General features: G+C 35.0%; 1 protein-coding gene across 5 annotated transcripts in view; it reads left to right on the plus strand.

The window, feature by feature from the left end:
* Nucleotides 1-22428, plus strand: part of LOC101445758 (disintegrin and metalloproteinase domain-containing protein 5-like) — a 136069-nt gene that overhangs the window by 64820 nt on the left and 48821 nt on the right. For all 5 annotated transcript variants that reach the window (XR_011647755.1, XM_023583684.3, XM_058290085.2 and 2 more), the window contains exon 14: nucleotides 19349-19547. Coding sequence is in view for 4 of the 5 variants with exons in the window: in XM_023583684.3 (XP_023439452.2) it covers nucleotides 19349-19547 (199 nt within the window). In the remaining variant the exon portion in view is untranslated. The remainder of the gene's footprint in view (nucleotides 1-19348; nucleotides 19548-22428) is intronic.

The raw sequence follows: 22428 nt of genomic DNA on the forward strand, positions 1-22428 counted from the left end.
ATAATATTCCATTATATGAATATAACACATTTTGTTTATCCATTTTTCTGTTGATAGCCACTTGGGTTGCTTCTACCTTTGGAAATGTGAAGAAGGCCACTAAGAATATCAGTGTGTAAATATTTGTTTGAGCTCCTGTTTTAGTTCTTTTGGGTATATACTAAAGTGGGATTGCTTGGTCAAGTGGTAATTTTTTACTTAATTTACTTTTCATGCTTATGTTTTTATAATAAAGTCTAAGACACCATTGCCCCAAACAAAGTTCTAAAGATGTTTCCTTAAGTTTTATTCCAGGAATTTTATGATTTTGGTTCTTATATTAAGTCTTTGATCCATTTAAATTTTTGTGCACCTTTTCGTAGGGGTTCATTTTCATTCCTTAGCATAGGCCTCTTCAGTTTTCCTAGGACCATTCTTCCTCCATTGAGTTAATGTGACATCCTTGTCACAAATCAGTTGACCATAGATATGAGGGTTTATTTCTGAACTCTCAGTTTGAATCCTTTGGTCTTTATGTCTGTCCTTGTCCCACTAACATGCAGTTTTGATTACTGTAGCTTTATGATTAGTTTTAAAATCAGGAAGTATGAACATTTCAACTTTGTTATTATTTTTCTGTATGTTTTTGATTATTTTGGGCCCCTTGCATTTCTACATAAATTTTATGATTGGCTTTTCCATTGCTGCAAAGAATCCTATTGAAATTTTGATTATTTTGTTGAATTTATACATTTCTTTAGATAGAATTGACATCCTAACAATATTTTGTCTTCCTAACCATGAACTTGGAACATCCTTCCATTTATTTAAGTCTTCTGTGATTTCTTTCAGAAACAATGATATATTTTCGATATAAAAGTACCTTACTTCCTTGGTTAAATTTACCTTAGATATTTGGTTTTTTGGGTATTGTAAATGGAATATTTTTCTTGATTTTCTCATCAGATTGTTCATTAGTAGTATATCAAAATACCTTTGATTTTTCTGAGTTGATTTTGTGCACCACCAAATTTCAAAATTTATTTATTGGCTATAGTAGATTTTTGCTGGATTTTACAGGATTTCCACTGTATTAAATCATGTTTTCTGCAAGTAGAGAACATTTTCCTTCTTCCTTTACAATTTAGATGCCACTTATTTCTTTTTCCAATGGAATTGGTCTGACTGCCATTTCCAATATAATGCTGAATAGCAGTGGTGACAATGGGCATCATTTTTTTTTTCCTGATCTTATGGGGAAAGATTTCAGTCTTTTACCATTGAATATGATATTAGCTTTGTTATATTAAGGATGTCTCTTTTTATTCCTAGTTTTCTGAGTATTTTTATTTAAAAAATGACTCTGGATTTTGTCAAATGCCTTTTCTGCATTAGTTTTGGAGACCATAATTTTTAAAACCTGTTCTATTAATGCGGTGAATTACATTAATTATTTTTCTTATCTTGAGCCACCCTTGCCTAACTGAGATAAGTCCCATTTATCATGGTTTATAGTTCTTTCAATGTGCTATTGGATTCTGTTTGCTAATATTTTCTTTGGGATTTTTGCATATATATTGATGGGGTATTGGTATGTGATTTTCTTTTTTTGTGCTATCTTTATTTGGCTTTGGTATGAGGGTGATGGTGGTCCATTGAATGAATTAGGGAGTGTTTGTTACTCTTTATTTTTTATTTTTTTTGGAAGGGCTTGATCAGGATTGGTATTATTTTTTCTTGGAGTATTTGGTAAAAGTCAAAGTAAAGCCATCTGGTCCTGCGTGTTTCATTGTTGGGAAGTTTTTGATTACTGGTTCAATATCTCCCTTCCTCTTGGTTTATTGAGATCTTCTATTACTTCTTGAGTCAGTATATGTAGTTTATGTGTTTCTAGGAATTTCTCCATTTCATCTAAGTTATTGAATTCATTGGCATACAATTGTTCAGAGTATCCTCTTATAATCCTTTCAAATTCTGAGAAGTCACTAGTATTGTCCTCCCTTTCTTTGGATTTTATCCATTTATGTAGTTAGATCTAGTTGGTTTATGGTATCACTCAAGTCTTCTATTTCCATAATCATCTTCTGTGTAGCTGCACTATCCATTATAGAAAGTGCTGTATTGAGGAATGTTTTATTGGGGTTCCATTGAACCTATAAATTGCAGTGTATAGAATTAACATCTTAACTACATTTAGTCTTCTAACCCAGATTTCTTTCACCAGTATTTTGTAGTTTTTAATGTACAAGTTCATTACCCCCTTGGTTAGATTTATTCCTAGATATTTGATTTTTTAGATGCTATTACAAATGGATTTTTTCATATATTTTCCTCAGATTTTTCATTACTAGTGTACAGAAACACTACTGGTTTCTGGGTGTTTATCTTGTACCCTGCCATTTTCTGAATGCATTTATTTGCTTTAGTACCTGTGTTGTGGATTTTCAGGATTTTCTATGTATAGGAACATAACACCTGCAAACAGGGAAATTTTTACTTTTTCCTTTCCAAATTGGAAGCATTTTATTTGCTTTTCTTGCCTTGTTTCTTTCACTAGAACTTCTAGTACAATGTTGAGTAGCAGTGTTGACAGTGGCATTCTTGTATTTTTCCTGGTCCCAGAGATAAAGCTTTCAATCTTTCACCATTTAGTATGATGTTAGTGGTCAGATTTTTCCTATATGCCCTTTATCATGTTGAAGATGTTTCCTTCTATTCCTTGTTCTCTATGAGTTTTTATCAAGAAGGGGTACTGGATTTTGTTAAATACCTTTTCTGAAGCAATTTAATCAATCATTTTTTAAAAACTTGTTCTATTAATGTGGCTTATTACATTAATTGTATTTCTCATTTTGAACCACCCTTGCCTAAGTGGGATAAATGTCACTTGATCATAGTGTATAATTCTTCTAATGTGCTGTTGGGTTGAATTTGCTAGTATTTTTTGGATTATTTTTGCATCTATGCTCTTAAGAGATACTGGTTTGCAATTTTATTTTCTTTTGGTAATTTTATCTAGTTTTGGAGTGAGATTGATGCTGTCCTCATAGCATGAATTAAGAAAGTGGTCTCTTCTCAAATTTTTCAAATATTCGAGGAAGATTGGTGTTAGTTCTTCTTGGAATGTTTAGTAAAATTCACCAGGGAAACTATCTAGTCCGGGCTTTTTCTTTGTTGAGAGGTTTTAGATTACTGGTTCCTTTTCTTTATTTCTAATTTGTTTTTTTGAGCTCTATTTTGTCTTGAGTCAGTGTAGGTAGCTTGCATGTTTCTAGGAATTTCTACTTTTCATCTAGGTTATTTAGTTTGTTGGCATACACTTGTTCATAATATCCTCTATTGTGTCATTTTTATTTCAGTGGGTTAGTAGTAATGTCCCCCTTTTCATTTTTTATTTTATTTATTTGTGTCCTTTCTTTTTCTTTGTCAGTCTAGATAAAGGATTTTCAATTTTGTTTATCTTTTCAAAGAGCCAAGTTTTGGTTTGTTGATTCTCTACTGTTTTTGTAAATCATTTTCTATTTCATTTATCTCCTCTGTATTTTTTATTTTATTTTAGGAGGTACCAGGGGTTGAACCCAGGACCTCATACAGGGAAAACAGGTGCACAACCACTGAGCTACACCTGCGCCCCTCCACTCTAATTTGAATTGTTTTATTTCCTTCTGATTAGTTTGGTTTTGGTTTCCTCTTCTTTTTATAGATTTTCCAGTTTTGAGGTTATGTCTCTTATTTGAGATCTTTCTTCTTTTTAAATGTAAACATTTAGAGCTTAAATTTCCCTCTCAGCAGTGCCTTTGTTGCATCCCATAAGTTTTGTTATATCATGTTTTCATTTGTCTCAAATTATTTATTAATTTCCATTGTGATTTCTTCTTTGACTCATTGGTTTAAGATTATGGGTTATCCACACACTTGGGAATTTTTCATTTCTCCTTCTGTCATTGATTTCTGGTTTTATTTTATTGTGCATGGAGAATATATATTATGTAATTTCAATATGTTTTAACGTATTGAGACTTGTTTTGTGACCTAACAAGTTGTCTATCCTGAAAAATATCCATGTGCACCAGAGAAGAAAGTGTATTCTGCTTTTCTGGGGTGAAATGATCTATATATGTCAATTATGTCTAGGTGGTTTAGAGTATCATTCAAGTCTTTTATTTCCTTATTGATATTCTGTCTTGATGTTCTACCCATTAATGAAAATGGTATATTAAATCAACTTCTATTCATGTTGAACTGCCTAATTCTCCCTTCAAATCTTTCAATATTTGCTTCATGTATTTTGTTGCTTTCCTGTGAGGTGCATATATACTTAAAATTATTTTCTTTTTGTTGAATTGACCTCTTTATCAATTTATAGTGACCTTTTTTTGACATTTGTTACAGTTTTTTACTTAAATATTACCTAATATTAGTGTAATTACACCAGATTTCTTTTGGTTCTATTTACATGGAAAATTTTTTTACATCTTTTCACTGTCACCTGCTTATGTCTTTGAATTTAACATGAGTTGTATACAACATATAGTTGGTTTATGCCTTTTTGTCCATTCTGCCAATTTGTACCTTTTGACTGGAAATTTTGATCCATATATGTTTAATGTTACTACTGATAAGGTAGGACTTCTAACATTTTGCTATTTATCTTTGCATGTCATACCTTTTTTATACCTTTAATTCTCTGTTAATATCTACTGTTATATTTATTTATTTTTTTGTAGCATCCCATATTGAATTCCTTCTCATTTCTTTCTGGATATTTTTTCATATGTTTTATTTGTGACTACCATGAGGTTAAAATTTAACACCTTAAATATATAACAATCATTTTTATTTGATAATTTAAATTCAATAGTATAAACTTGTACTGTTTCTGTATTCTTTTGTACCCCATATATTTTTTGCACTTGATACAAATGATGTCCTTTACATTGTTGTCCAAAACCATACATTTATCATTAGTTTTTATACATTTGCACATTTAAGAAGAAGTGGAATTATATACCAAAATGTATAATACATGAGTACCCGCATTTATAATTATTTAAATAATTACCTTTACCATAAGTCTTTATTTCCTTATTTGGCTTCTGAACACTGTTTAGTGTCCTTTCCTTTCAGTCTGAATAATTCCCTTTAGCATTGTTTGTTGGGCAGTAGTGATGGTAATGAACTCTCTTCACTTTTTAAAAAAACTAGAAATGTCTTTATTACTCCCTCATTTTTGAAAGCAAGTCTTGCCACATATAAAATTCTTAGTTTGCAATAGTTTTATATCGCCACTTGTTTTAATTTACCAAAGGGCTGCTGATGCAAAATACCAGAAAAATGTTGAATTTATGAAGGATATTTATTTTGGGGTAAAAGCTTACAGTTTTAAGGCCATGGAAAGTCCAACTCAAGGCACTGGTAAGAAGTGCTTTTTCACCAAAGTCAGCTGCCATGTGTTGAAGCAAGATGGCGGATGATCTCAGCCAGGTCTCTGCCTTCCTGTCTAGGCTTCCTCTTTCAGGCTCAGCTGCTCCACTTTCTTCCAGATTTCAGCTGCAAGTTGGCATAAGGCTTGTCTCTCTCTGGACCTCCTATATCAGTCTTGGCTCTTATGCTGTCTTCCCAAGTTCAACTGTAAGCTATCAGGCATATAGCAGGGCTGATCTCCTCTTGAGCTGTCCTGTGGACCCAGCTCTTGGGATCTTTGTACTTAAGCAATCCTCTCTCTCACAATGTAGAATAAAAAATATGCTGGCTCCCTTTTTTTTTCTGTCTATGTGAGTCCATTATATATCAGACACAGCAAGGAAGCAGGGACTCAACCTGAGTCATGCCTCACTGACACATTATAGTCAAAAGCCCTAAAGATTCCTTTATCAAGTAATCTAATCAAAGGTAGCCCCTCAACTGAATTTAATACACTCAAATTATATCACACACATAGGAATAGATTAGTTTACAAAAATAATCTTTCTCATTTTGGGGGATTCATAAAATAATCGCAAAGTGCCATAGCACTGTAAGTATTTCAACTCACTGCTACCTTGCTTATATGGTTTCTGATGACAAATTGACATTTAATCTAATTGGGACTCCATTGTACATAGCACATAGGTTTTCCTTGCAGCTTTCAGAGCTCTCTCCTCATCCTTATTATTGGAGAGTTTGACTGCCATGTGTCTGAATGTATTTCTCTTCAAATTTATCCTAATTGGTGTTTGATGAGTTTCTTGGATGTTCATATTCACATCATTTGCCAAGTTTGTGAAGTTCTATGTCATTATTTCTTTGAATATTTCTTTTGCTGCTTTCTCTCTCTCCCTTCTTCTGAGACTACCATAATGCATATATGTGTATGCATTATTGCATTTCATTTCGGCTATCTTAGCATTTTCTAATTATTTTTCTAATTCTTTTCCTCAGCTTGATTCATTTCAATTGTATTATCTCAGAGTTCACTGATTCTTTCTTTTTTTTGCCGGCTTTAATCTGATACTGAAACCATCCTGGTAATTTTCCTTTTCATTTATTGTGTTTTTCAACTTCAGTTAGTTTAGTTTCATTCCTTTATAAAATTTCTATCACTTTGTTGATAATCTCATATTGTTCATTCACTCTTCTCCCAGTATCCTTTAGGTCTTTTACTGTTTGTGTTTTCCATCATTTCCTTAAGCATATTGAAGATCTTTTTTTTTTTTTTTGAAGTCTTTGTATGGTGTTTTTTTTTTTTTATTTTTTGCTTGCTGTCTGCTCTGTGTCCACTTGCTGTGCATTCTTCTTGAGTCTGTATTTATTTTTATTTATTCTCCCCTACCCCCTGCAGCTTGTTTGTTGTCTGCTCTCTGTGTCCATTCACTGTGTGCTCTTCTGTGTTTTCACTTGTCTCCCCTTTTAGTTGCGTCACCTTGCTGAGTTGGCTTTCTGCAGCACTTGCAGGCCGGCGGAACTCTGTGGCACTTGGGGGAAGCGAGCCCAGGGCCTCCCATATGGTAGATGGGAGCCCAACTGGTTGAGCCACAGCCACTTCCCAAAGTATGGTGTTTTTAATTGTTATTTTCTGGATTTTAATGCTCTTCCTTTGTATGGGCCATCATTTCCTATTTTATATATGTATCTGTCATTGCAATGTCATTCAGGACAATGCCCAGGTCCCAAAATTGCTCCCATATTCTACCTGTTTTTCCCTCAGAACCTCCAGGGGCCACTGCCTCCACATCAGTGATAAAAGTTCTCCCATTACTAGAATCATAACAAGTCTATAGTAGAATACCAGTAAGTCTACTCTAGTCCATCATTCATTCCCCAATCCTGAGAATTCTGGGATGGTGGGGCCCACTCTGCTTCCAGTTGAGAGGGGGCTTAGATCCCATGGGGCAGATGGATGGGACTATCTTACTTGCAGTTGAAGAAGACTCTCTCTATTCCTTGAGATGGTCATTCTCCATCATCTCCTTGTTGGTTGACCTGGGTCAATCCAAAGAACTGGAGAGTAAGTGTTGCAACTCTGTTGAGATTCAGGGCCCAGCTGGTACATGGACAGCCCTAAGATTTAAGTCCCTTGGACATACACCTATTAATATCATCTCTAATAGTAACTATAGATTCAAATAGAAGGGGCAGAGAGCCATTTGTAGAGAAACCACAACTGAGTCCAACTCTGTCACACTGGGGAGTATAAATTCCAAAGTAGGGCCAACTGGTGGGGCACAAAACTCCTGAACTGTCTGCCTTGCCTATGGTGGCTGGATGTCTCCAGAGCCATCAGGAGCCCTGCTATGTGAAACAATATTTACTGTGGCAGTCAGTGAGATCTTTGAGATGTGTATAAGCATAACCTCTGGAATGACCTCCTGACTCACTTTGAAGTCTCTTAGCCATAAAAACTCATTTGTCTTTACCCCTTTTGGTCAATGTCGTTTTCCAGTTACATTGCTGGCTGGTGCTTGGTAGTAATCCGTTGGTGCCAGGGACTCTCATCCCCAGGAGTCATGTCCCACACCGGGGGAAGGTAATGCATTCATGTGTAAAGTTTGGCTTAGAGAGAGGCCACATTTGAGCAACAAGGAGGCTCTCAGGAGGTAATTCTTAGGCACCCTATATTTCTAAGCTAAGTTTCAATTTCAAAAGTAAAGGTTCAGAAGTACAGTCGTCACTATCAAGGGCCTGTCAATGGACAATCCTTCTTCACCAATTATTGCCCCTGTACTTGGGGATTTGTTGCTGTTCCATTAGAAAATGTGGCAGAGCTCCCCAGGATGGAAATTCTCTATTCTTTTGGTTATTGTGTGAATCTCCACCCACCATTACAATGCCCCATGAATCCCTGAACACATTCATGTGTCTTACAGGTATGCCTCAGGTGAACCTCCTCCAAGCATTCCACATCATTGACACCCCTCACCGATGATCCTCCCCTGCCACAGATGTAACCTGTCTGTGATCCAAGACCTCTTAAAAAATGAAGCCAACAAAATAACCAAATACAGTTAATAAGCAAAGGAAATAATAATGGTTTAAAAAATAACAAATAAAGTACAAAAATATTTAAAAATAAATTTTTAAATTTATTTAAAAATAAAATAATGTAAAAAAATTTAAATTTATAAAAAACAGTGTATTGGTCAGCTGATGCAAAATACCAGAAATTGGTTGGTTTTTATAAAGGGTATTTATTTGGGGTAGGAGCTTACAGAAAGCAGCCCATAAAGCATAAGTTACTTCCCTCACCAAAGTCTATTTTCACATACTGGCGCCAAGAGGCCTGCTGATGTCTGCAAGGGTTCAGGTTTCCTGGGTTCCTCCGTTCCTGGTGCTTGCTTCTCTTTTCCTCTGTGAGCTTACTTCCTGGGGCTCCAGCTTAAGGCTTCAGCATCAAACTCCAACATTGAAACTCCAACATCAAAAACCCCTCTACTCTGTCCCTTGCCACGCCTTTTATCTGTGTTGCCCTAATGATGTGGCCCAATCAAAGCCCTAATCATAACATAAGCATACCCAGGTACAGACCAGATTACAAACAAAATCCAATATCTATTTTTGAAATTCATAGCCATATGAAACTGCTACAAATAGTAAACAATATTAAAAAACCCCAAAAATTTCTTGATGTTATGTCTTTCATCACTGTTAGACCTGTTTTCTGGTCTATACAGTGACATTTTCTTTCATTTATTGCCCCAGTGTTGTATTTATTTTTCATTTTGTCTTCAAAGAAGTTTTAGGTTACAGAAAATTCATGTACAGAATATAGCAGATTTTCATATATGCAAGACCTGCCCCCATTTTTCCTTTCCCCTGTTAATAAAATTTTATATGTGGATTGTATATTTGTTACAATTGATGTACAATACTGAAACATTGCTACTATACTACTATCTATGGTTAATGATTTACATTATGATTTACATTTTGGACAATACACTTTTATAAATATTGATGAAATTTAACACGGCCTGTATCTATCATTGAAAGATCATGTAGAACAATTCCATCCCCCCAAAATGTCCTATGTTCATCTATTCTATTCATCCCTCTTCCTCCCGCCAAGCTTCACTCCTTGAAGAACAAGATTCATAGTTACTTGCAACAACATTGAGAGTGTGACATATTGGCTTGTCTTCCCCTATTAGGCACTGCCTATGCTCCCAAGAAACTCCCACCCCTCAATTTGAGAACATAGCAGGACTCTCCAGGATGAGAGTCCAATAGCATCCTGCTCATTATGGGTGTCTCCACCCACTGATAAAACACACTAAGACACGATGAACACTCACACACCCCCTTGGTGCCTGCCACAGGTGACCTCTGGCCCAAATGCCCCCCACATCCAACATCCTAAACCTGTGACCCTCACTGGTGTTAGTTCTTTCTGGAATGTTTAGTAGAATTCACCTGTGAAGTCATCTGGTCCTAGGATCTTAGCTGGGAGGTTTTTGATGACTAATTCAATCTCACTACTTGTGATTGATCTGTTGAATTCATTATTTTCTTTTTTCATCAATGTAGGCTTCTTGTGTGTTTTGAGAAATTTGTTTGCTATAAATGATCCATTTTGTTGACATACAATTTTTTTGAGTATTCTTTTATGATGCTCTTTATTACAGTGTGGTCAGTGGTGATATCACCTTCATTTCTTATTTATGTATTTGCATCTTCTCTCTTTTTTTTTTTTTTGTTAGTCTAGCTAAGAGCTTGTCAATTTTATTAATGTTCTCAAAGAACCAGCTTTTGGTTTTGTTTATTTTTTCTAGTGCTTTTTAAATTTTCTATTTCATTTAGCTATGCTCTAATCTTTGTTATTTACTTCTTTCTACTTCCTTTGGGGATAGTTTGATGTGGTTCTTCTAATTCTTCCAGGTATGCTGTTAGATCTTTAATTTTAGCTCTTTCTTCTTTTATAATATAGGCATTTATGGCTATGAATTTTCTTCATAGTACAGCTTTTGCTGCATCCTATAGGTTATGATATTTTGTGTTGTCATTTTCGTTCATTTCAAGGTGTAGTTACTGATTTCTTTTGCAGTTTCCTCCTTGTTCCACCGTTTGTCAAAGAATGTGTTGTTTAATGTCCATATCTTTGTGCCTAATATAGTTCTCTGCCCCTTACTGATTTCCAACTTCATTCCATTGTGGTCAGAGAAACTACTTTGTATAATTTCCCTCTTTCTGAACTCATTGAGAGTTATTCTGTGGGCTAACATGTGGTCTATCCTGGAGAATAATCCATGTACACTCAAGAAGAATGCACATCCTGTAGTATTTGGGTATAATATTCTGTATATGTCTATTATGTACAGATCCTTTAATGTATTGTTCAAAGTCTTTGTTTCTTTATTGATTCTTTGTCAAGATGTTCTGTCTAATGGTGATAATGGTGTATTAAAATCCCCCACTATGATTGTGGAGCCATTTTTTTCTCCACTTATTTTTCCAATGTTTGCCTTATGTATTTTGAGGAACCCTGGCTATATGCATAAGTGTTTATGATTTTTTCTTACTGATATATTTCCCTTTTATTAATATACAGTGTCCTTTGTCTTTTACAATTGTTTTGCATTTAAATTCTATTTTTCTGATATTGGTATAGCTACTCCCACTCTTTTTTGGTTATTGTTTGCATGTAAAATTGCTTTCCAACCATTCACTTTTAGCCTTCTTGCATATCTGGGTCTAAGGTTGGTTCCTTGTAGACAGCATAGAGATGGGTCATATTTCCTTATCCATTCTGCTAATCTGTATCTCTTAATTGGAGAATTTAAGCCATTAACATTCAGTGTTACTACTGTCAAGGAATTACTTATATTAGCCATATTTTCTTTAGGTTTATATATGCCATATGTTGTTTTTTATTTCTCTTTTTATCTTTATAGTTATTCTTACACTCTCATCCAACTCTCTCTCTCCTGTTTTTCCTTTCAACCAGCAGAACTCCCTTTAGTATCTCTTGAAGGGAAGATTTCTTATTCTCAAACTCTTTGCATTTCTGTTTATCTGTGAATATTTTGAACTCTTCCTCATTTTTGAATGCCAGCTTTTTCTGGATCCAGAATTCTTGTCTGTACTTTTTTTTTCTTTTAGCACCTTAACTATGTCATACCACTAGCTTCTTGCCTCCATGGTTTCAGATGAGAAATCAGCACTTCATCTTACTGAGCTTCCCTTGTATGTGATGGATCTCTTTTCTCCTGCTGCTTTCAGTATTCTGTCTTTGTCTTGAGCATTGGAAAATTTGATAAGTACTTGTCTTGGGGTAGGCCTGTTGGGATTTATACTGTTTGGGGAGTGATGCACTTCCTGAACATGTATGTCCATGTTCCTCAATACAGTTCAGAAAATTTCTGCCATTATTTCCTTCAACACTCCTTTTGCCCCCTTTCCCTTTTCTTCTCCCTCTGGGGTACCTATAATGCATATGTTTGTGTGTTTAATGTTGTCACTCAAATATCTAAGTCCCTGCTGGATTTTTTTCTATCTTTTTATCTACCTGTTCTATCTTTCTGATTTCAGATATACTGTCTTCCACATCATTGATTCTTTTCTGCCTGTTAAATCTGCTGTTGTGTGCTTCCAGTGTATTTTTTGTCTTTTTATTTTTTCTATGTTTTTAATTTTTTATTTCTTGCATTGTGCCATTCACCATATCCATTGTCTTTTTGTATATGTTTACAATTTCTTTGGTATGTTCTCCCAGTGTCTTCTTAAAATCCTTAATTTCTTCCTTCACTTCATTAAGTTGATTCATGATATTTGTTTGGACATATGTGATTAACTGTTCCATGTTCTTCATCTCCTCCTGATTTTTGGTTTGTTCGTTAGACTGGACCATGTCTTACTGTTTCTTAGTATGGCTTGTAATTTTATATTGGTGTCTGGGTTCTGTTTATCTTGATGGGTTTATTCAGTTGGTTAGCTTCTCTTTCTACTGAAGGTTTTATTTTGTTGTTGTTTTTATGTGTGTGGTAAGATTTCCTTTGGACACTTAGTTTCTCTTTTTCTATTGCCTTGCTGTTGTCTATGTTCCAGTTTTCCTTTGGTTTATCTTTCCAGTACCCTTCTAGATGACTTATAGTACCTTCCCATCCTGTATATATCCAAAGGTGCTCCTTTAGATAAGTCCCTGCCTTCTCTCAAGCTTTTTTTGTGAGAAGGTCAGACTCTGTTTACCTACTTCATCACCATTTTCCCAGAAGTCCATTTCCCATTTCTTTGATTGTCTCGTAATATTTTCTTGCACACTGTATATCTTAATATTTTAAAATGGCAACTTTGTTATTTAGTCCTGAGGTATCGTTTGAGTTTGGATCCAGTTAGTGTAATGACAGGAGTTTTGGAGTTCCCCTGTTTACAGAATTTTTATGTTTCCTCTACTCCCAAAGAAACATTCCTCCTTCCTTGCATGGCAGAACTTAAAGCAAGTAAGCCTTTGCCCCAGGCTTTCCAACTCAATTGTTTCCTCCACTGCTTTGCTGTCTCACGCTACTTTTGCTTGAAGGAAACATTCTAAGAGGTAGTACAAGCTGGAGAGAATTTTTCCAGGTCACTCTTAGCTGGAACACAGCTGGCTCCACACTGCCCTGTGAATCACATGACGGGGGCCAGCTAGGGTGCAAGGAGCTTGTCCTATGGGTCTTCGAAGTTGTATTTTCTTATCTGGCACTTTCCCAATAAATGGCAGCTCTTTAACTGTTTTCTCTCAGTTTTTGGAAGCGTACTGCCTTTAAGTCTCCTTTTCTGCCCTTTCTTGTCTAAGTTTGGATAAATGGCTGCCCTGAGAGTCAGCCACTGTGGACCTGAAGTAGCTAATCGAAAGCACTGATTAATAATCAAGCAGGCCACATGTTCCTGGATCTTGGAGAACTAAGTCTTTATATTCCACCCTGCCACCAACAAGGTACATCAGTGGCTGGGGTTGAATATGTCTCTGTTGCTTGCCATGAGGCTGGTAGGTAGGAAATGGGCAATGAGAGCCATCACCTGGAGAGTAAAATTCACTGGTAATTACCAAAATTTACCAGCCTCTTCTTTCTCCTCTTCCCTAGATCCTGTTCAGTGTTCTATTAGATTGCAGCATTTCGAAATAGTTGATTCAGACTCTTCCTGCCTGTCTAATAGTTGTTCTGGTGGAATGACTAACTCGTGGCATACTATGCCATCTTCCCACCACACTGTACATTTTAATATTTAAGATGTTAACTCTGAAATTTAGTCCCTGAGTTCTCTGTTCTGTAAGTTTGTATCCAGCTATTGATATGACAGGGATTTTTTTGTGTTGCAGTAGCTAACAAAAACAACAAAAAACCCCACATCTTTCTCAGTGTTTGTAAATTGCTCTGTGTTGGCTGGTGGTCTCCTTCAGAGTTTAACTCTCTTACCAAGAGGATCAGCCCAAGATGAAATTGCGAAGTCCTGTCTACTTTTTTCTGAACATGTATCTTTTCCTGACTATGTATTCATGGTCTTAGAAATTTCCCTGCTTACAGACATCAAAATGCCCCTTCTAATCATTATGAAATATACTTTCCCTTCCTAGGGACCCTATTTTAAATGTAGAAGTTAGCAATCCTTTGCTCCAGATTTCTTTGAGTTGATTGTTTCTTACACTACTTTAAATCTCTGCAAACTGCTTCTGTGTGCTGGGCAAGTTCTGGGACAGTAAGCCAGAGACACGTGTCCTGGTTCACTGCCAGCTGTCATGTGATAGATCGGTACAGATGTCCAGGCACCCCAGTTTGTGCATAGGGATTGCTCTGCTCCCTCCAAACAGAGCTAAGGTCCCATGATGAAAGTGCAGGTGGCATGGCTGAGGGGAGGGGCAGGAAGGGTGCCATGAACTTCTACCATTTAAAAATTGTGTTTTCTTAATTTTGTTCTCACCTTGTTACATCAATCCTTAAATGTTTTATGGAGCTCTGAGGAAGATGGCTTTGCCAGTGTTTCCTAGTTGCTCAAATATTCTGTGAGGCACTTCCATCTTTATCTAATCAATTGATATTTGCACAGATTCCAAGGAAATGTAATGGGATACATTTTCAACAAATGGTTATGGGACAAATGCATAACCACATGCAAAAAAATGAAATTAGTACCATCATATCACACCATACAAAAACATTAAAGTAAAATAGAACAGAAAGTTTAATGTAAGAGCTACAACTGTAAATACACTAGAAGAAAGCATAGGATAATATATTCATGACTTTCAATTTGGCAATGATTTCTAAGATCTAACACCAAAAGCATGATTCATAAAAGAAATAATTTGAAAACTGGACTTTATCAAAATAAAAAAACTTTTTAACTTCAAAAGGCACCATTAAAACTATGAAAAGACAAGCCTTAGAGAGAGAGAAAATATTTACAAATTGCATTTCTGATATAATACTTGTATTCAGAATATCTTAATAACTTTTGAAAGTATTAGTTGAAGACAAACAATCCATTAATATACACAAAAATGTTTGAATAGGTATTTTACCAAATAAGATATACAAATAGTTAATAAGCACATGAAAGCATGTTTAAAATTGTTAGTCATTAGGGGTATGCATATTTATACCACAATGAGAGATAATTTGACATACATTAAAATGGCTATAATCAAAGGGATAGAAAACACATACTGGCAAGGACCTGGATACATTCAATCTCTTCTACATTTTTTTATGGGAATGTAAAATGATGCTGTCACTTCTGAAAACTATTTGGCAGTTTCTTAAAATGTCTTTTCAAAGAGCAGAATTTTAAATTATGATGAAATGCAATTTATCAATTAATTTTCTTTTAAAAATAATGCTTTTTGTTTCATACCTAAGAAATCTGTACCTAATCCAAGGTTACAAGTGTTTTCTCTTATGTTTATGTCTAGAAATTTTGTAAGTTTAGATTTTCTATTTAGGTCTGTAATTTACTTTTTAGTTAATTTTTGTATATGGAACAATGTTTGGGTCAAAGATCTTTTTTTTTTTTAAATGTGGATATTCAATTATTTCAGCACATGTGTTGGAAAGATTATCCTTTCTCCACTGAATTTTCTTTGTATCTTTACTGAAAATCAGTTGTCCATATGTGATTTTCTAAATCTGGACTCTACTCTCTTCTATTATCTATTTTTCAAATTCACACCAATACCACAATGCCTTAATTATTTTTAACTTTGGTTTGATGATTTTATGACATTTGTGTTTCCATGTAAATTTTAGAAACAGTTTGTCAATTTCTAAAAAGAAATATTCTAGGGAATTTTATTGGCTGGGATTGAATTTATAGATGAATTTGGGGATAACTGACATCCTAACAGTACTGAGTCTTCCAATCCGTGAAGATGGCATATCTTTCCATTTACTTAGCTATTCTTACATTTCTCTCAGTAGCATTTGCACTTTTCAGGGTGTAGATATTTCACATATTTTTGGGGGGATTTGTCCTTAAGTATTTGGTACTTTTTATGCTGTTTTAAGTGGCATTTTAAAATTTCAATTTCTGAGTGTGCCTTACTAGAATATGGATATACAAATGATTTTTATAAGTCATCTGTAGCCTACTGTTTTTAATAGTTTTTGTGTAGACTCCCTTGGATTTTCTACATAGATGAGGATGTGATCTGCAAATAAAGACAAATTTATTTTTCCCTTTCCAGTTTGGATATTTCCTCAAAATCCTTGCACTTTTTAAATTTTTCCTATTCTTTTTTGATTATCTATACTAATATTATTTCCTTTCTTCTTCTTACTTTGAATTTAATTACCCTTCTTTTGTCTAATGTATAAGCTAGATTCATTAATTTAAGGCCTTTCCTCTTTTGTAATGTAGGAAATTAGTTTTATATGTTTTTTCTTTAAGTACCCATTTGGTATCATGCCACATATTTTGATATATTTTCATTTTATATACTTCAAAATACTATTTTCCATTTTGATTATTTAGATATGTATGTGTTATGTACAAGTGTGTTATATAGTTTTCAAATATTCATGTTCCTTCTGTGAAATATTTCAAATTTAATTCCATTGTTTCATTTTCAATAGTTTCTATTGTTATGTCTTCAAGTTCACTAATGTTTGTTTTATTCCAATGGCTTATCTTGTCTTAAGACCATACAGTATATTTTAATATCAGACATTTATTAATTTTTAGGTTTATTTCCAAAGTAATGATGTACAACCATATCTTTTTACATATTGCCTTAAAAATGTGCATTGTCTTTGGTTTGAGAATGCATTAAATTTTTAAATATTATTCTTTACGGGAACAATTTGTTTGGCACTCATCCTTTTTGGTACTCATCATGCCTCCCAGAACCAATTAATGATGGTTATTGAGGTACCACTGTATTAAAAAATGTTAGAATAAGATTAAGATTGACATTTATAGAAATTTATAAACAGAAGCACATTCTGACATTCTGAGTAAGCAGAGGTATTAGTTTCTCACTATACTTATATAAATTATCCTTTAGAAACTATTTTTTAAAATAATCAATTGTATTGGCACATATTAATAAAGCATAAATCTATCCAAAGTGTACAATCAGTGGCATTAGTGTAATCACAATTTTTGTGCATTCATCATTTCATTCTTAGAGCACTTTCATTATTCCAATAGTAATAATAAAAAACGAACAAACAAAACTCATCATCTCTCAATCTCTCTATGCTTCCCTTGCCATACATAGCTCCTATTCTGTTTACTTCCCTCTAGTATATTGGTATTTATATTTTGTAAATACCATCTTATATAGCAATATCACCCATATTTGTGTTTTACATGAATTTTACTATCTTAAACAGTCCGATGTTACAGTTTTTGGCTTCCTTCTAGTAATATATGTTAGCTTAGATTTTCCCTTTCAACCACTGTCATACCCATTTACTAGTTACAAACACCATGATATGATTTCACCATTTCTATTCCTTTTCAAAGATTTACAAACTAACCCTTTTACCATTCCTGCACAGATTAACCCTCAGCTTTCTATTCTTTATCCTCCTCCTATTATCTGGTGACCTATATTCTAATTACTAACTCCATGAGTTTACACAGTATATTTAGCTCATAATAGCACAATCATACTAAAAACTATTTTATTTTTAATTTTTAAAAATTTTTTAAAAAAGATTTATTGATTTATTTTTTCTCTCCCCTTCCCCCCTACCCCAGTTGTCTGTTCTCTGTGTCTGTTTGCTGCATCTTCTTTGTCTGCTTCTGTTGTTGTCAGCAGCACGGGAATCTGTGTTTCTTTATGTTGTGTCATCTTGTTGCATCAGCTCTCCGTGTGTGCGGCACCATTCCTGGCCAGGCTGCACTTTCTTTCGCGCTGGGCAGCTCTCCTTATGGGGAACACTCCTTGCGCGTGGGGCTCCCCTATACAGGGGACACCCCTGCGTGGCAGGGCACTCCTTGAGCGCATCAGCACTGCGCATGGGCCAGCTTCACACGGGTCAAGGAGGCCCTGGGTTTGAACCGCAGACCTCCCATGTGGTAGATGGACACCCTAACCACTGGGCCAAGTCCAAAGCCTAAAAACTATTTTAAACATTGGTTTTATTTGAATGTTAAGTCCAAAGCTTGGGTGACCGAAGTAAATACTGTTTTATCTTCTCACTCATTACTTGCAGAATATGTACCAGATTTGTCACAGACAGTAAATACTTGCAGATAACACAAGATGCTATGGAAAGATAATATAGAGAAAACTTATTTTGAGGAGGAGAATGTATATAAACCAGGCCTTTAGGGACTTTGAAAGCTAGAACAAATTTTGCTTATTCTGCATAAGATAGTGATTACAGTCTTGAGGAACTGGGCTTTGGGTTGAGGTAAGGCTCAGTTGCAGTGATGGTATTTAGATATTTCTTGGTAAAAGCAGCCATACAGAAAGGGACCATGGAAGTTATCAGCCAATTACTGACTGCTGAAGATATCGAAGATATCTTATTGGGGCAGTTAAATTGTTACATCATTTGCAATGAAATAAGCTTTCTCCTGTGTGTCCTTGTAGTACCTTCATTAAAAATCTACAATTTAAAAAGTGTTAGTGGTGTGTCCTTGACACTTTATAAATGGTTGCTTATTCCTGCTTTAAGGTTGGTATATGGAGAAACCAGAGGCAATCCACGTAAGCATAGCCATAGATGGACTCTGGCTTATTTTTATTTTTATTTTTTTTATTTTTTTATGTTGATTTTTTGTTTTTTAAAGATTTATTTATTTCTCTCCCCTTCCTCCCCCCCCCCCCCCCAGTTGTCTGTTCTCTCTGTCCATTTGTTGTGTGTTCTTCTTTGTCCACTTCTGTTGTTGTCAGCAGCACGGAAATCTGTGTCTCTTTTTGTTGTGTCATCTTGCTGTGTCAGCTCTACCATGTGTGCGTTGCCATTCCTGGGCAGGCTGAACTTTCTTTCCCAGTGGGCAGCTCTCCTTATGGGGCTCATTCCTTGTGCGTGGGGCTCCCTTATGCGGGGGACACCCCTGCATGGCATGGCACTCCTTGTGCGCATCAGCTCTGCTCATGGGCCAGCTCCACATGGATCAAGGAGGCCCGGGGTTTGAACCACGGACCTCCCATGTGGTAGACAGATGCCCTATCCATTGGGCCAAGTCTGCTTCCCAGCTTATTTTTATATTAATTCCTTCGCTTCACTTTTTGAGCCTTTATCCCTGTGTTTCTAGTTTCTCTCTCAGGCATCACCCACTCCTTTATACAAAGTAAATTAATTCACCTATCTCTATGCAATGCTAAAACAGATAAAAAGAAGACAATTTTTAAATTGTTGTTATCAACATAGAAAACAACAAATGAAAATGTAGATGCTAAAGAAAAAGAAAATTTAAGTATCATTGATAGGTAATATTCTCTCATGTTCTTTTTCCCTCCTAGTTAAAACCACTTGGTGTACTTTGTAGGAAAAGTCGAGATGAAGAATGTGATTTTAATGAATTTTGTAATGGGAACCAGTCGTACTGTGTGCCTGACACACACGCACGCAACGGGCAACCTTGTGATTCAGGTGATTCCTACTGTTACAAAGGATTCTGTCGGATGTTCAACAAACAGTGCAAAAAATTAATTGGAGGAGGTAAAGACCATGATTTTCTTCTTAATTCCTAAATTATATTAGTTTCAAAGTGTGTTATTCAATTCTATAGAATAAAAATGTAAACATAATTTGTTAATGAGATGGGAGGTTTCCAGTTGGTAGGAGAGGTCTCTAAATATTGTCTAGATCAACATGACTGCCAGTAATCTAAGGAGTAGGTGAAATGGAGATTTTGATGATTATCATGATTTTGTTCTGCTTTTCTGTCAGAATCATTCATTGCATCATTTGGCAAGGCAGTGACAGTAGAGCAGCATGCATTTAAAATGTAATTGAGATACGAGCAAACAAATCATCAGTGGAATTAGGTGGAACAGAAAAATGCTCCACATCAATAACCCAATTTTTCCTCAGTACAACCAGCTAATTAAGTCCCAGTGCTGACCAAATAATTTAGAATCTGATAATGGGTTTGCAGCGAGGTGTCCCCAAAGTTATTTCTCTAATATTAGCAATGTTTACAGTGATGTTAACGTCCTCTGTGGCAGGGACAGGGATCTGGATACAACAGTCATCCAGCAGAAGAGTAAAGCATGGCATATATAGCGTCTTGATTTTGAAATTACCGGTCCAGTCCCAGTGAACACGTGTGTTAACACATCTGTTACATACTAAGTCTGGGTCTGATAATCATTCAACTTTTGTCCTTATTTTGGGATAAATTTAACACTTTGCAAGCCTCCTGAAGAGGCTGGGGAGGAAAGACAGCTGTTGCAATTTAGCTCTTCAGTGATCCATGTAATTTAATCTAAAACCACAACAAAGATACTAAAGCTAATAAATGAATTTAGGGAAAGTGGTAGGATAAGAGATTAGCATGCAAAAATCCATAGATTTCTATACATTAGTAAGGAAAAATCTGAGAAGGAAATCAATGAAAAAAAATCCATTTACAATAGCAACTGAAAGAATCAATTTTTATAGGCATAAATTTAACCCATGATGGAAAGGACTTGCATACAGAAAACAACAAAACGTTGCTAAAAGAAAAAAAAGAGACCTAAATAAATGGAAGGATATTCCATGTACATGGACTGGAAGAATAAATGTCATTAAGATGTCAATTATACTGAATGATGTATAGATTTCATGCAATTCCAATCAATATTCCAACATCCTACTTTACAGAAATAAAAAAGCCAGTTATCCAATTTATTTGTAAGGGTGAGTGGCCCTTGAATAGCCAAAAACATCTTGAAAAAGAAGATGCAAAGCTCCAGTGGTCAAAACAACTTGATATTGGCACAAGGATAGATTTATTGACCAACGGAATCAATAAATTGAGTGTTCAGAAACAGACCTACACATCTATGGCCTACTGATTTTTGTCAGGGCTGCCAAGTCCACTCAATTAAGAAAGAATAGTCTCTTCAACATATAGTGCTGGCAGAATTGGATATCAACAGGCAAAGGAATTAAAGAGGACCCCTCTCTCACACCGCTTACAAAAATTAATGTAAAATGGATCAAAGATCTAAATATAAGAACAAGGACTACAAAACTCCTAGAAGAAAATGTAGAGAAGCATCTTCAGGATCTTGTGGTAGGCAATGGTTTCTTAGACTTTAAGCTTAAAGCATAAGCAATAAAAGAAAAAAATACATAAATGAGAAGTCTCCAAAATTAAAAGTTTTGCACCTCATAGGACTTTGTCATGAAAGTAAAAAGGACAACCTCCTCAATGGGAGAAAATATTTGGAAACCACATATATGATAAGGTTCTAATATTCAGAATATTTGAAGAAATCCTACAATTCAGTAATAAAAAGACAAACAACCCAATAAAAAATGGGCAAAAGACTTGAATAGACATTTCCCCAAAGAGGATATAAAAATGGCTAAAAAGCACATGAAGTGATTCTTAACATCATTTAGTTTTAGTGAAATGCAAATCAAAATCACAATGAGGTATCATTTCACACCCACTAGAATGGCTACTATTAAAAAAACAACAACAGAAAACTACAAGTTTTGGAGTGAATGTAGAGAAAAAAGAGTTCTCATTCATTTCTGGTGGGAATGTGAGAAGCAGCTGCTGTGGAAGACAATTTGACAGTTCCTTAGCTTAGAAAGCTAAGTATGGAATTGTCATATGACCCAGCAATCCTACTACTATATACCCAGAAGAATTGAAAATCAGGACTTTAACAGATATTTGTATACCCATCTTCCTAGCAGCATTATTCAAAATTGCTGAAAGATAGAAGTAATCCCATTGCCCCTCAGCTAACGAATGGATAAACAAATTGTTGTATACACATACAATGGAATTTTATTCAGCTATATAAAGGAATCAAGTCGCATGCCACAACATGGATGAATCTTGAAGACATCATGTTGAGTGAAATAAGCAAGACAAAAAAGGACAAATATTGTATGATCTCACTCACTGGTTTGGAAGGATCAGAATAAGCAAATTCATAGGGTTAGAATCTAGAATATAGATTACCAGGGGATAGATTGGGGTTAGAGAATGGGGAATTGATGCTTAATTTGTACATAATTTTTATTCAGGTTGATTTTAAAGGTTTGGAAATGGATGGTGGTGATGGTAGCGTATTATCGTGAAGGTAATTAACATCACTGAGTTATATAGGTGAATGTACTTAAAAGGGAAAACTTTAGGTTGTGTATGTTACTGTAATAAAAATTAGAAGATAAAACGTAGGCCAGTATAACACAGTGAGCCCTATTATAGTTGATGGACTTTAGTTAATAGTACAAGTTTAAGAATGTTCTTTTACGAATTATATGAAATGTACAATAGTAATACAAGGTGTTTGTAGTAGGGTGGTATATGGGGAACTACACATAATGTAAACTACGGATGATAGTTAATAGTATTCTTTTATATAATCTT

The sequence above is a fragment of the Dasypus novemcinctus genome, chromosome 29, assembly GCF_030445035.2.
Source record: "Dasypus novemcinctus isolate mDasNov1 chromosome 29, mDasNov1.1.hap2, whole genome shotgun sequence".
NCBI classification, from domain to species: Eukaryota; Metazoa; Chordata; class Mammalia; order Cingulata; family Dasypodidae; genus Dasypus; species Dasypus novemcinctus.